Source organism: Notolepis coatsorum (assembly GCF_963971535.1).
Source record: "Notolepis coatsorum genome assembly, chromosome: 7".
In the NCBI taxonomy this organism is placed as follows: Eukaryota; Metazoa; Chordata; class Actinopteri; order Aulopiformes; family Paralepididae; genus Notolepis; species Notolepis coatsorum.
Genome location: NC_140171.1, coordinates 178,193,061 through 178,206,180, shown reverse-complemented (window position 1 = coordinate 178,206,180; position 13,120 = coordinate 178,193,061). Strand labels below are relative to the sequence as shown.

At 42.6% G+C, this 13,120-nt stretch overlaps 1 protein-coding gene across 9 annotated transcripts in view; it reads left to right on the top strand.

Moving 5' to 3' along the window:
* The window catches only part of dazap1 (DAZ associated protein 1), a 60,061-nt gene that overhangs the window by 26,657 nt on the left and 20,284 nt on the right, over positions 1–13,120 (top strand). For 5 of the 9 annotated variants that reach the window (XM_084317930.1, XM_084317926.1, XM_084317923.1 and 2 more), the window contains one exon: positions 3,082–3,279. In XM_084317930.1, the coding sequence (XP_084174056.1) occupies positions 3,082–3,279 (198 nt within the window). Of the gene's footprint in view, positions 1–3,081; positions 3,280–5,676; positions 5,714–12,716; positions 12,772–13,120 lie in introns of all 9 variants that reach the window. The other 4 variants (XM_084317927.1, XM_084317924.1, XM_084317929.1 and 1 more) reach the window with 3 other exon arrangements.

Here is a 13,120-nt window from a genome sequence, read left to right as displayed (position 1 = left end):
CTGGTCAGTAACATGGGTCTCCCAGTCCCTCCACTCTGCAGTAAACAGCCATCACTGATATAGAGTGTCTGGTCAGTAACATGGCTCTCCCAGTCCCTCCACTCTGCAGTAAACAGCCATCACTGATATAGAGTGTCTGGTCAGTAACATGGGTCTCCCAGTCCCTCCACTCTGCAGTAAACAGACATCACTGATACAGAGTGTCTGGTCAGTAACATGGGTCTCCCAGTCCCTCCACTCTGCACTAAACAGCCATCACTGATATAGTGTCTGGTCAGTAACATGGGTCTCCCAGTCCCTCCACTCTGCAGTAAACAGCCATCACTGATATAGAGTGTCTGGTCAGTAACATGGGTCTCCCAGTCCCTCCACTCTGCAGTAAACAGTCATCACTGATATAGTGTCTGGTCAGTAACATGGGTCTCCCAGTCCCTCCACTCTGCAGTAAACAGCCATCACTGATATATAGTGTCTGGTCAGTAACATGGGTCTCCCAGTCCCTCCGCTCTGCAGTAAACAGTCATCACTGATATAGAGTGTCTGGTCAGTAACATGGGTCTCCCAGTCCCTCCGCTCTGCAGTAAACAGACATCACTGATATAGTGTCTGGTCAGTAACATGGGTCTCCCAGTCCCTCCACTCTGCAGTAAACAGTCATCACTGATATAGAGTGTCTGGTCAGTAACATGGCTCTCCCAGTCCCTCCACTCTGCAGTAAACAGCCATCACTGATATAGAGTGTCTGGTCAGTAACATGGGTCTCTCAGTCCCTCCACTCTGCAGTAAACAGCCATCACTGATATAGAGTGTCTGGTCAGTAACATGGGTCTCTCAGTCCCTCCACTCTGCAGTAAACAGCCATCACTGATATAGAGTGTCTGGTCAGTAACATGGGTCTCCCAGTCCCTCCACTCTGCAGTAAACAGCCATCACTGATATAGAGTGTCTGGTCAGTAACATGGGTCTCCCAGTCCCTCCACTCTGCAGTAAACAGCCATCACTGATATAGAGTGTCTGGTCAGTAACAATTGGTCTCCCAGTCCCTCCACACTGCGAAGATGGTCTGACAAAAATAAGAAATAAAATAGTTTTAAACAAATATGTGCTTGAAACAAGTCAAATAATCTGCCAGCTAATTTGCCTTGGCAAGATTTCTTGAAATAATAATACGTTTATTTATATAGCACCTTTCATACAAGAATTGCAGCTCAAAGTGCTTTACACCAGAAAAAAGACGCAAAGTGCAGACATATAAAATAAAAAATTTATTTCTTCAGTTTTTCATATTAGGATCTAACATCCCAATAGGCCTCTCTGTTTATGGTTTGATTCAGTAGGCAGTAATACAAATAATAAAAATAGAATAGACGGAGTAAAAAAGTGCAGTAAAAATAGTTAATAAAATAGAATACAGTAAGATGATGCAGTACTACAGTGCAATAAAATAGTTCAGTAAAAATAAAATGGCCCTCATTTACAATAATCTGGTTGAAGCGGGCTCCTGAGTTACTTTACAAGATATGGTTCTGAGTTACTTTACAGTATATGGTTCTGAGTTACTTTACAGAACAGCAGAGCAGCTCAGCTTTGAGTTTATTTACAAAGGTCCGTTCTAAATTACTTTATAGAACAGAAACAACTGGGCAATGGGGAAATACATTGCGTTTTCAAGATGGAGGACCGCGGAGAAACAGCAATGACGTAACCACTACACCTCCCTATACACACCATTGTTAAGGGGATGCAGACCAGAGAGACTTCCGTCTTGTTTACATCAGGGTCCCCCATTTTCAATTCATCATAACATTTATGACATACATGACATACAGATAGACAGTACTGCTACATCTATACATTTATGACATACAAGATATACAAATATACAGTACTGTTTATTTACAGACAGAGTTTCTAAAAGAGAATATATACATTCGAGGGGGAAGAAACTGTACATTGTATTTTGACATGTACATGGGTTTGGGTACCTTAGTGGTGTAGTGTATCTTGTAGACCAAGCCCATTGCAAGTTGCTGTACTCTGTCATCTACTCATGTTTGTAACCTTTGAGGTGCTTTGGTACCATGAGGTGCAAGCATAGTCGTAGTACCCTTGAATGAGTGCTCCTGCCAGAGTCTTCAGGGTATTCTTGTTTACCAGAAAGGAGATCCGGTACAAGAATCTTGTTCGTTGGTTGACTTTTTTTATTACATTGGTTGCCATTTTGTCACAGGAAAGATTTGCCTCTAGGATGGAACCTAGGTATGTAATTTAATCTTTCCTTGTGACAATATTGTCACCCACTGTAACAGACAAGCTTGCTGAGTTTGTTATTTGAACCGAAGAGAATGGACTCTGTTTTGCCCATGTGTAATGATAGTTTGTTATCAGCGAGCCAGGTGCAGATTCTGCCGAGTTCCGAGCTGAGGGTTTTTTCAACCTGCAACTTGTTCTTGTCAGAGACCAGCAGGGCTGAGTCGTCCGCGAACAGGAACAAGTTGCAGTCATTTGCATAAATTAGGAACAGTAGCTGTCCTAGTATGCTTCCTTGTGGAACACCACAGCTCACTGGGAGGGGGGGGGGGGGGGGGGGGTAGTGTACCGTTTACCTCCACCATCTGTTCTCTCCCCTCCAGGTAGGATTGCATCCAGCTCACTGATGAACTATCAACAGAACAGAACAGTTCTGAATTACTTTACAGAACAGAGCAGTGCCTTAAATACTTTGAGTTTCTTTACAAAATAAATTAAATAAACAAGTAAATATATCTAGGATTCTCTTTCCTTATTGGATAAAGTGGGAACTGGATAGCAGGACATGTATTTACTGCAGAGTGGAGGGACTGAGAGACCCATGTTACCGACCAAACACTCTATATAGGTGATGACTGTCAGAATCTAGAGCTATTTAACACAAATTAATACCACTTACAGCACTTTTTCTAATTACAAAACGACGTACAACAACATTTAACTACAACATATGAAAGTGTGTCATCGTGTGACTGTTGGATTTGTGAAACGGGTGGAATACACAGAAGACCCTGATCTAAGCGTTGTCTTGTCTGTTGCGGGTGATGACAGCAGTCTTCGCCGGCGCCGGTACCGCAGGTTACAGCTTCGGCGCGCCCCAAGGTGACCACCAGTACGCCCCCCAGGCGGTGCCCCCTCCGCCCAGCGCCCCGGGCACAGCCACGCTGGGCTTCGCTCCGGCCACCACGCCCACTCAGGACCTGAGCAAAGCCCCCGGCGGGCAGCCCGACTTCCCTTACAGCCAATATGGTAAGTGGCTCCTCCGCCGTGGCTCCTTCCTCACACGTCACAGCACCAGTCTCATGTTGACTTCTGACCGGGCACCCCGTCCTTAACCCTTTCACTGCCACACGACAGCCGGTTAGCCCTTTCACTGTGACAATACACAGAAGGTGAGCCCTTTACTATCACACAACCGACGGCGATGCTCCATCATTAGCATCATTAGCTATTGATGGAGCATCGCCGTCGGTTGTGTGATAGTAAAGGGTTAACCTTCTGTCGTGTGGCAGTGAAAGGGTTAAGAGAATTTCATTTCAAACCTTTATTTTAAGCTCGAAAGGCGACTGAGGTTTCCCTCATTTAAAGTTCAAGTTTGGTTTTATTTGTCACATATAAGGTACATTATGTACATTACAGTGAAATGCTTGGTTCTGTGTGAGCCCCCTGAGATTGTGCTTCAGACAGTAACAAAGTAAACAGAATAAAGACCAAACACGCTATACAAAATATACAAAACTATAAAGTACAAAATGCAACAAATGCTAAAATGTCACGCTGAGTGTACAGACGGAGTTAAGCAAAAAAAAAAAGGCGTATAAAATCACACGGAATATAAAATCATAACACTAAGACGAGTAAGGATAACAATCAATTAAAACACGTTCAACTTGATTGACAAAGGTTGGAACTCTGCGATTTCTGTGCATTAGGTGTATAAAGTGTATGCTTTTGGTAGATCTCAGCCACACTTGACGTTGAAAAGGATTGAAAATACACTCCATGAAACCTGAAAGTCGCTCGGCACAAGGCAATTTACCTCGTTGTGAAAATGTATTAAAAAAAATATATATAATAATAATAAATACAACTATTATTATTTTTTAAATTTATTTTTTGGATGGAAGAGCCACACATTGACGGGCAAAGAGCCACATGCGGCTCGCGAGCCATGGGTTGGCCACCCCTGCGCTAGACGCTCGCAAAGTGCTGTGACTTTCCACATATATATTCCATATATGTGGAATAACGTTCTAATTACATTTTCCTGAAGTCATTTTGAAATTTCAAAAACCGTGCCAGATAAAACGGGTACTTTTAGGAAAAGTCATTGAGTGACAGAGCTGGAGCTCGACCGAGTGACGAGGATAAATGTATTGAAAATGCCGAGGGGTCATGTGACCCCTTGTCGGCTGTGCTAATGTTAGTAAGGCGAGCTGAAATCAGCTAAAACGCACACTGTATCTATATCAGTATTATCAATCAAATAAAAAATAACCCTAACCTACTTACTGTCTTCTATCATGCACTCTTCCACTAATTAATCTTCCTTGTCTATATTACTACCTACTATGCTAACATGTCTCTACTACTATGCACTCAACACTGCAGCACCCAAGTTTCAACACTGTTTGATGAACATTGTTACTCATCTGAAAGAGTTGTGACCTTCCTGCTGACCTGTCATACAGAACTTGTAAGTCGCTTTGGATAAGAGCATCCAGCTAAATGACTAAATGTAAAATGTAAACACCTACGAGACGAGTGCAAACACAGAATTTGTTACACAGCAAGGAAGTGTGGCATTCGACTGGTCTGGTGTAACACACTGGGTCTGTCTGGCTGGATGTTCTATTGGGTGCAACCCTCCCACAAGCAGAAGCTTGCTCTCAATACCATTTGAGCTTTAAACTCTTAACCCTTTCACTGCCACACGACAGCCGGTTAACCCTTTCACTGTGACAATACAGAAGGTTAGCCCTTTACTATCACACAACCGACGGCGATGCTCCATCATTGGCATCATGGCAGTGAAAGGGTTAAGCCATAGCCTAAAAATACATACCTAAGTAAATGGAAGATTGCTCCACTTCTACAAGTTCCATTTGCATGTTCTTGGATCTCAGGGAATGTATTCCCAGTGTCGGAAATATTGTGTCTGTTACTAGGCCTGAGTAAACTGTAATGAACGGAAGGAGAATATAACTTTTCGTTGAATTTTTTTAAAAGATTTGTTTTAATCTTTGACGGTGAATAACACCATGCTATAATTGATCAGACCTATAAAGTTCTACCACTAAGCTCATTCAGCACCTTCTTGAGATTGCGTGTACAAAAGATCTAAGCAAATGGATAAAGGGAAGATTATTTACAGGGGTTTTGTATACAGTACTGAATTCTGCCATCCGGACACACGCAATTTGAAATATGATTATAGAATATAGAATATCAGGCCTATAAATTACCTTATTATGGCCAAGTCATACATCTATGGATCGGGCCGAATCTCCCCTTTCCAATGGCAGAGTTCAATCTGGGTTTAGTACCACCAGGCGCCCCTGACAGGGCAGCAAAGACCGTGAATGAAATCTACTGTAAGTACAGTGACCTTTTTATAATGTCAATTTCTCCGCCATTCTTCATCAGATTGCAACGCCGTTTTTTGCTAGACGTTCACAAAAAGGTAAATAAACCAACTACGTTCTATTTTATGGCAATTAACGTTCAAGTTTGTTCTACCCGTCAGATATGATGCCGAAAATAACTGGGGGAAAAAAGCTTCACGCTAGAAGTCAGATGATTGATGGGGGCTGCCGTGAGCTGTGAATTGTAGTTTTATGAAATTCTAAAGCCCATCGAAAGCCCAGGGTCTCTTCTTTCAAAAGACTACACTCAAGTTAGGTTGCACCATGTCCTCGCGTCAACAAGCGCCTTTTCCCGACTCGATGCGCTGAGATTTCTATAAACTCATATTTCATTAATAACACTTATAATCATTGGCAAACAAACGTAGTGCTGAAATATACACTTTGACTGCTGTTTTGACAGGGTTAGGGTCTTAACTCTTTTTATTTGAAAAGAAAAACGCAACATTAATTAATACGTTCTGTATTGATAGATTTATGGCGTGAATATGAATATATATGAATCTCGGCCCTGTACTGGGCTCGTCGGGCTTAAGGGGTTAATGGCTTCATAATGCATACACGCTTGTTGCATACATGCACCCTCTTCCGCTCTGCGTCCATATTGAAGTCCCACCTTATCGAGGAGCGTTCAGCTCCAGGTGGGCTGAGGAATGATGTGGATCGCTAGGTTTGGAATAGATCATCCTGCCTTTGCAATGTCGTCCTTTTTGAGAGGAGTGGAATTCCCTCCCTGCGCTGCAAACAGTCCCATGTTAGTCATTACTGCTAGTTAAAATATCCCCAAATCCATCCAGAACCTTCCTGCTGCTGGCTTTGCTTTCCTGACCTGAAACACTGCATGACTGTTTGGCCAATAAGATAAGATAAGATATTCCTTTATTGATCCCCTTGCTTGGGGAAATTCAAGCATCATAGCAGCATGGGGGATGGGGGGGGGGGGTACAGGTAGTAAAAACAACACAAGCAGTGTAAACAAATAAGTCAATATAATTTACTATCTAACTAACTGAAATATACAGTATTCACAATGTCCCATAAGGTGCAGTATGCATGAGGTAGTGTTATAATTTACTGTCTAACTAACTGAAGTATACAGAATTCACAGTATCACAGTATTCACATAAGGTGCACATAAGGTATGCATAAGGTAGTGTTATTGTCCTTCTTGGGTTCCTATTAGTTCTAGTTGGATGTCTGGCAGCAGTCGCTGCCCACTGTTGTGGAGCCTGATGGCCGCTGGTATGAAGGACTGTCCGAGGCGGTTAGTTGAGTGTCGGGGGGGAGGGGGGAGGGGGGAGGGGGGGAGAGTATGAGTCTGTGGCTGAACGTGCTTCTCATCTTGACTAGCTCGTCGTAGAGGGGGTGGGAGGGATTCTCCAGGATGGCAGCCAGCTTCCTTCTCATCCCTCTCTTTGCCATCACCTCTAGTCTGACCAGTTCTAGTACTCGGTTCTAAGAACTGAGCCTGTCCAACCTTCCAAGTGACCCATTGACAGTTTTTATTTTCTCCCATTTCCCGGCCGATGCCTCCCATCAACTAATCATGCCGTGCGGTAGCTTGCGTGTGATGTCATCAACATGAGTTTGTGCTTGCCTGCTAAGAGTGCATTTTAACCCCTCTAGAGAAATGACCGTTGTTAGTTACTGTCCTGAGCGATTCCTAAATGTTCCACTGGTGTGTTTAGATCAGTGGTTCTCAAACGTTTTCAGCCAGGCCCCCCCCTTGGATATTTGGAAACATTTAGGCGCATATTTAAATTAATATATATAATAGCGTTACAAATACAAAATCTATTTTGTATTTTTTTCTACAACGTCTCCTTTCATTCGAACATTAAACTTGATGTTCCATAGTGTTCTGATGTGTATTTATTTGGTATCATAGAAACTGCTTTACATTTTATAAAAAAATATATATAAAGAAAACTCTTTTATTTTGAAGGCACAAACGCGCCGACCTCAGTAGACGTGAAGCAAAGGCAGAGAGAGGTGTGTCATTATACTGTCTTGCTTTTGGCTTCGTATCGATGTTAATACATAACGTCACGGTGACCAATTGCAGTCACTCTTATTGTCTGGGACCAAATACGGCCACGCCCCACTCCCAGTAAAAAGTGGGAATCTCTAGAATGGGTTTGGGGCGACGCTAGTATACGGAACTGGCTCTCAAGGTGACGATTAGACAACACTTTATGTTGTCAGTAGATGGCAGCATTGGTTTAAAATTAAAAGGTGAAAATGTTGAAAACTACAACACTGCATTTCCCAAGAGCGTTAGCACAGGTCGCAGGTCACTGGGATGTGTCTATATTCTTCGACGTGATCTGAACAGCGGTAAACTATTACTGCGACCTCGGTCTAGCGACCGCGAATGGTAAACTAATTATCTTAACAGAAGTGTGCTGGTAGCGTCAGGGCTGTACGCTAAGCTTTTTCACTAGGGGCACACTTGCCCCTAAATGAGAAATTTAGGGGCAAATAATATTTTTTAGGGGCAAATTTTTAAATAACTATTTTACCATTATAGTAGGGCTGGGCGATATGGCCTCTAAATGATATTGCGATATTTTTTGGCCATATCACGATACACAATATATATCGCAATATTTTGACATTTCCTAAAGCACTTAAAAATGCTTGATTTAACCCTTTGATGCATACAGTCACGCCAATATGATGATTATAATAAGTCCCTGCAACATATGTTTGCATTATTAAACCATGAAGATGCTTTAAAAAATAATTTAATGAAAATGTACTAAGAGTAGTCTACTGACACACTAATAAAAAAAATTATTTACATCTAAGACTATTTATATAAAAACTCTTGGGTGCCCTTTTTTTGCACAGTACTGTGTTTTCTATCCACTTTAGCCAAACACACACACACATATATATATATATATATATATATATATATATATATATATACTACTGTGAGAAAATAATAATTACACACAAAGGGATAATGGCTTATAGCAGACTTAATGATTTTAGAATATTTCAGATAATGAAATTAAATGTTTATCATCAACTATCCAGTTAGTATTTATACTGTCTGTAACGTTTGGCTACTTTAAATCATTGAATGTAGAGAGAGAGCGAGAGAGAGAGAGGGGGCGAGAACGCACAAGAGAGCCAGCCCCCCCCCCCCCCCCCGGGTTTTGTTCTAGGTTCGCGTTTTGATCGTCTAAGCTGCCGTAGGTGATGACGTCACACTCGAATGTAAACAGGAAGAGTCTAACACGGAGATGGAAAGTCACAGTGGTCGATGATATACAGAAACGAATAACTAATAAATATGAAGTTATGTTTAAACTTCTGTTGTCAAGCGTTGTCACTTGTCAATATAACCCACCCCCTTTCCTCACTTTTCCACCGTCCCTGCTTCACTCGGGACCACCAGCTAACGTTAGCCCATTGCTCGTGTCAATTAAATTGCATGTTATTAAATGTCCGCGTTGGTCTGTCTAATGAAATTACAACCGCAACATTATGTCGCCTGTACAGCCCTGGTTGTAGGCTAATGTTAGTGTAGTGAAATGCGAATGAAGGGGTGAAATCACTATTCGCAAGCTTGCGAGTAGATATAATTTTTCATTCGCACCGGCCAAATTAGGGGGCAATTTGCGACGATCTCGTCGCAGCGTACAGGCCTGAGCGTTACATATGTTGTCTAAAGGGGGACATATGGTACAATTTAAGATTCTAATTATAATCGGCATATAAAGGACAACATAGAGCATCGTTCATTTGTAAGAAACCTCAATGAAAACGGTGCAGGGTGCTATTGTTATGAAAATGTGATAGAATCCTATAAAAATGTGGACTCATTTGGTTTACGTTCCGTTAATGACCAGGATCACGTCTCATGATGTTAATACATAATGACCAGGAACACGTGTCATGAGTGATGTTAATACATAATGTGTGTTAACCCTTTCTCCGCCGATGACGTGTTTACACGTCATTCCTCGCCATGCGTAATCTGCCAATGACGGCTTACGGCGTCTTTGAGATCAATATTTCATATTTTCGTCATGGTATTCACATTTCACCCACAGAGTCTTTGCTGGTGTTGTAGGACTCCGCTCAACTCTGCAACGCTTCAATACCGCCACCTGGTGGCCGATCGGCGAGTTGCCAAAACCGGAAGTGGCCGGAAGTGCTACATGAATCATTTAACGTCGGTCATTGCATTATAAACGACCCCCCCCCCCTCCTCCGGTCACCAGCAGATGACCAGTCATGACGTTTAGGATCATGTACAGTTGAAATTTTTTATATAACGTTGATCGGTATCAAACTGCATTTGATGATCTAATATATGCATTTATGGTTATATCTCACGTTCTATGAAATACAGCAGAAAACGATAAAAACATATTTATACTCTGGACGGTATTTTAGTATGAATGTGTGAATGAAAAAGTAAAACGTTCCTACATCCTGAACGATAGATAATTGATGTTGAATGGGCCATAGTAATGTCAATTTAGCAATACAATTTAAAAAGTTATAGCCCTGCAAAGAAGGTGAACATCTCCATAGACAAATAGTGCTGGCAGAGAGGCTACAAGGATGGATATAAGCTCCGGCAGAGAATGGGTTAAGTGAATGAATGGGTAAATGTGAGGAACAAGAAATTGTAAAGCACTATATTCATGCACTAGGCCTGTCCCCGACTAAGGATTTGTATAGTCGACTTTGATTGGCCAAAATTTGCCAATAGTTGACTTGTAGTTGACTAGCCCCCCCACCCTGAATATATATATATATATATATATATATATATATATATATATATAAATGATTATTATTCTTTTTTTATCATTCCATTTGGACTGTGGGGGTGCTTAATAACTCTTTCAGGGCCAACAGCACCCTCTGCTGATCGCCCTTCTGGGCCAACGCTGTATCCAATGGAGGAAAGGACTTATTTGCGAGTACTTAAAACATATAAAATATAATAGCAATAGATCTAAATAACACAGTGGTCGTCAATGAGTTGCTTCCAGTAAACATGCACGAAACGGATCATTTTTTCATACATATATTTCCATTTTCTTTTTTTTTATTGATCTTTTCCCCCCTCCTTTTTCCTCCGTTTTCCTCCCATCCCAATGTTAGTCGTTATGCCAATTCCCAATCCCCTTCCTGGTCGCTGCGCACTTACCCCCTACGGTCGGTCTGGGAGAGTGGAGGCTATCACGTGCTTCCTCCGACACACGTCTAGCCAATCAACCGCTTCTTTTCACCTGGCAGCGCGGACTCTCACTGAGAGGGTGTAACGTGTGGAAGGATCACACTACCCCCCTTAGATCCTTTCTTCGCTGAGCAGGCGCCCCGACCGAACTGTAGGAGTCGCTGTTTACAACGACCAGGACCCACCCACCAGCTTTCCCACCCCTAACACTGCCAATTGTATTAGTATGAACGACCAGCCAAGCTGGTAGCAATGCCGAGAGCTGGGCTCGAACCCAGCATCTCCTGCACTAGTGGCGAGCGTCTTGCCCACTGCGCCACTTAGCCGCCCTCATACATTTCCATTTTATACCGTGATGAATATCAATATATTTCTAGAGCGTTCTGTTTCATCTCAATAAACCACAGCAAATCGAGCTTAAATGTATTTCCTTAGAAATCGTGCCATTTGTCGCTTGATTTATGAATAGTTTTCAAATAAATGCTAGATTATCGCTATTATATGTGTACTTATGCACAAAGAGCAGCAGGGTCTGAAAAATCGGTTCTCCGTACATTGGTCGGCGCAACCTCACGCATGCACGCACACACACACACACACTCCGATGGCGGTGATAGGAACCTCTGATTACCCCAAGACTTGTAACATAAAGGCCTTACCTCACATCTGATGTCATGCAAAAAGATGAATCCAATTCCTGATAGCCATTCCAAATATTGATCGCGTTTATTGATCCAATGTTATAGTCCAAAAACACATAGATCCATGCTGCTCCCAGTCCCCACAGTCAATGGAATGGTATCCAGCTGCATCCCCGAGAAGTAAAACCTGGACCGGACAATTTTTTTTGCTGCACAGTCCCAACCAATCCAATCCAATGACGTGCAATACCATCCGGGAGACGATAGGGGGCGGTATTTGCCCTTTGCGAGCTCAGACCCATTCCCAATGATAACGTCAGGCTGGATGGATGAAAAATGAATGGATATCGCTAATAAAATAAATATGGATTAAAACCCGGATTTTCTCGGGTTTGGCAGCCAGAGCATGGCGAGTTAACACGGGTTATCTCGGGTTTGGCCTCCAGTGAGTTAATGTCTGAAGGAGTCGACTGAAGGCTTCTTGTCCTCTGCGAAAGCATGCAATTGGTCCACTGATGGATACATCTTGATATTTGTCTAGTGTGTTCAGGTGAAATCCTCTTTCAGTGCCTCTGTGCCCGTTTTAGCAGTTAGCCTCTGGTATGTGCACCATTAGCGTTATCCACGCTTCTAGGCCTCTTTGCTTTTGGAAAGAATGATACAAAAAACATTTCTTTAAAAAAAGAAAATTTGCATTCGACTAAGAGGTTGGCAGTCGACTACGGCTCCTTTTGATCGATTAGTCAACTATTCGACTAGTCAGGCTCAGCCCTAATATGCATCATTTTCCATTTACAGCCATAGAACACATGCAATTTGTTGGGGGAATTCATTCATTGTAATGTGTCGCACTCTTGTGTGAAATCACCCAATGATGAACTGCTGTGACTGGCAGTCAGCTCTCGTCATATAGTATCAAATCTCTTTGAAAGTTATGGCAGAACATTTATATTTATTAAAATACCTCTTCTATACGCAAATGGATGGCAAACCGGTAATTCTGGTAACCACAAATATGGCGAGGGAGCAATTCGGCAATTGTAAACACACCTGTCTCATGGACAGAGGTCTTCATGGGATTGGTGCTGCTGCTGTGTTTGCCGTGCCGCGTACACATACCGTGCTCCCAGTGTTCTGCTGGGAAAGTGGAGATATTTGACTAAAATACATTTTCTGCCATAACTTTCAAAGGAATTTGATACAACATGAGGAGAGCTGACCGGCAGGCGCGGCAATTGATTATTGGGTGAGTAGACAGAGTGACTAGTTAGAACCCCCCCCCCCAACAAGTTGATTATTGGGTGAGTAGACAGAGTGACTAGTTAGAACCCCCCCCCCCAACAAGTTGATTATTGGGTGAGTAGACAGAGTGACTAGTTAGAACCCCCCCCCCCCCCCCAACAAGTTGATTATTGGGTGAGTAGACAGAGTGACTAGTTAGAACCCCCCCCCAACAAGTTGATTATTGGGTGAGTAGACAGAGACTAGTTAGACCCCCCCCCCACCAAGTTGATTATTGGGTGAGTAGACAGAGTGACTAGTTAGAACCCCCCCCCCCCCCCCCCCAACAAGTTGATTATTGGGTGAGTAGACAG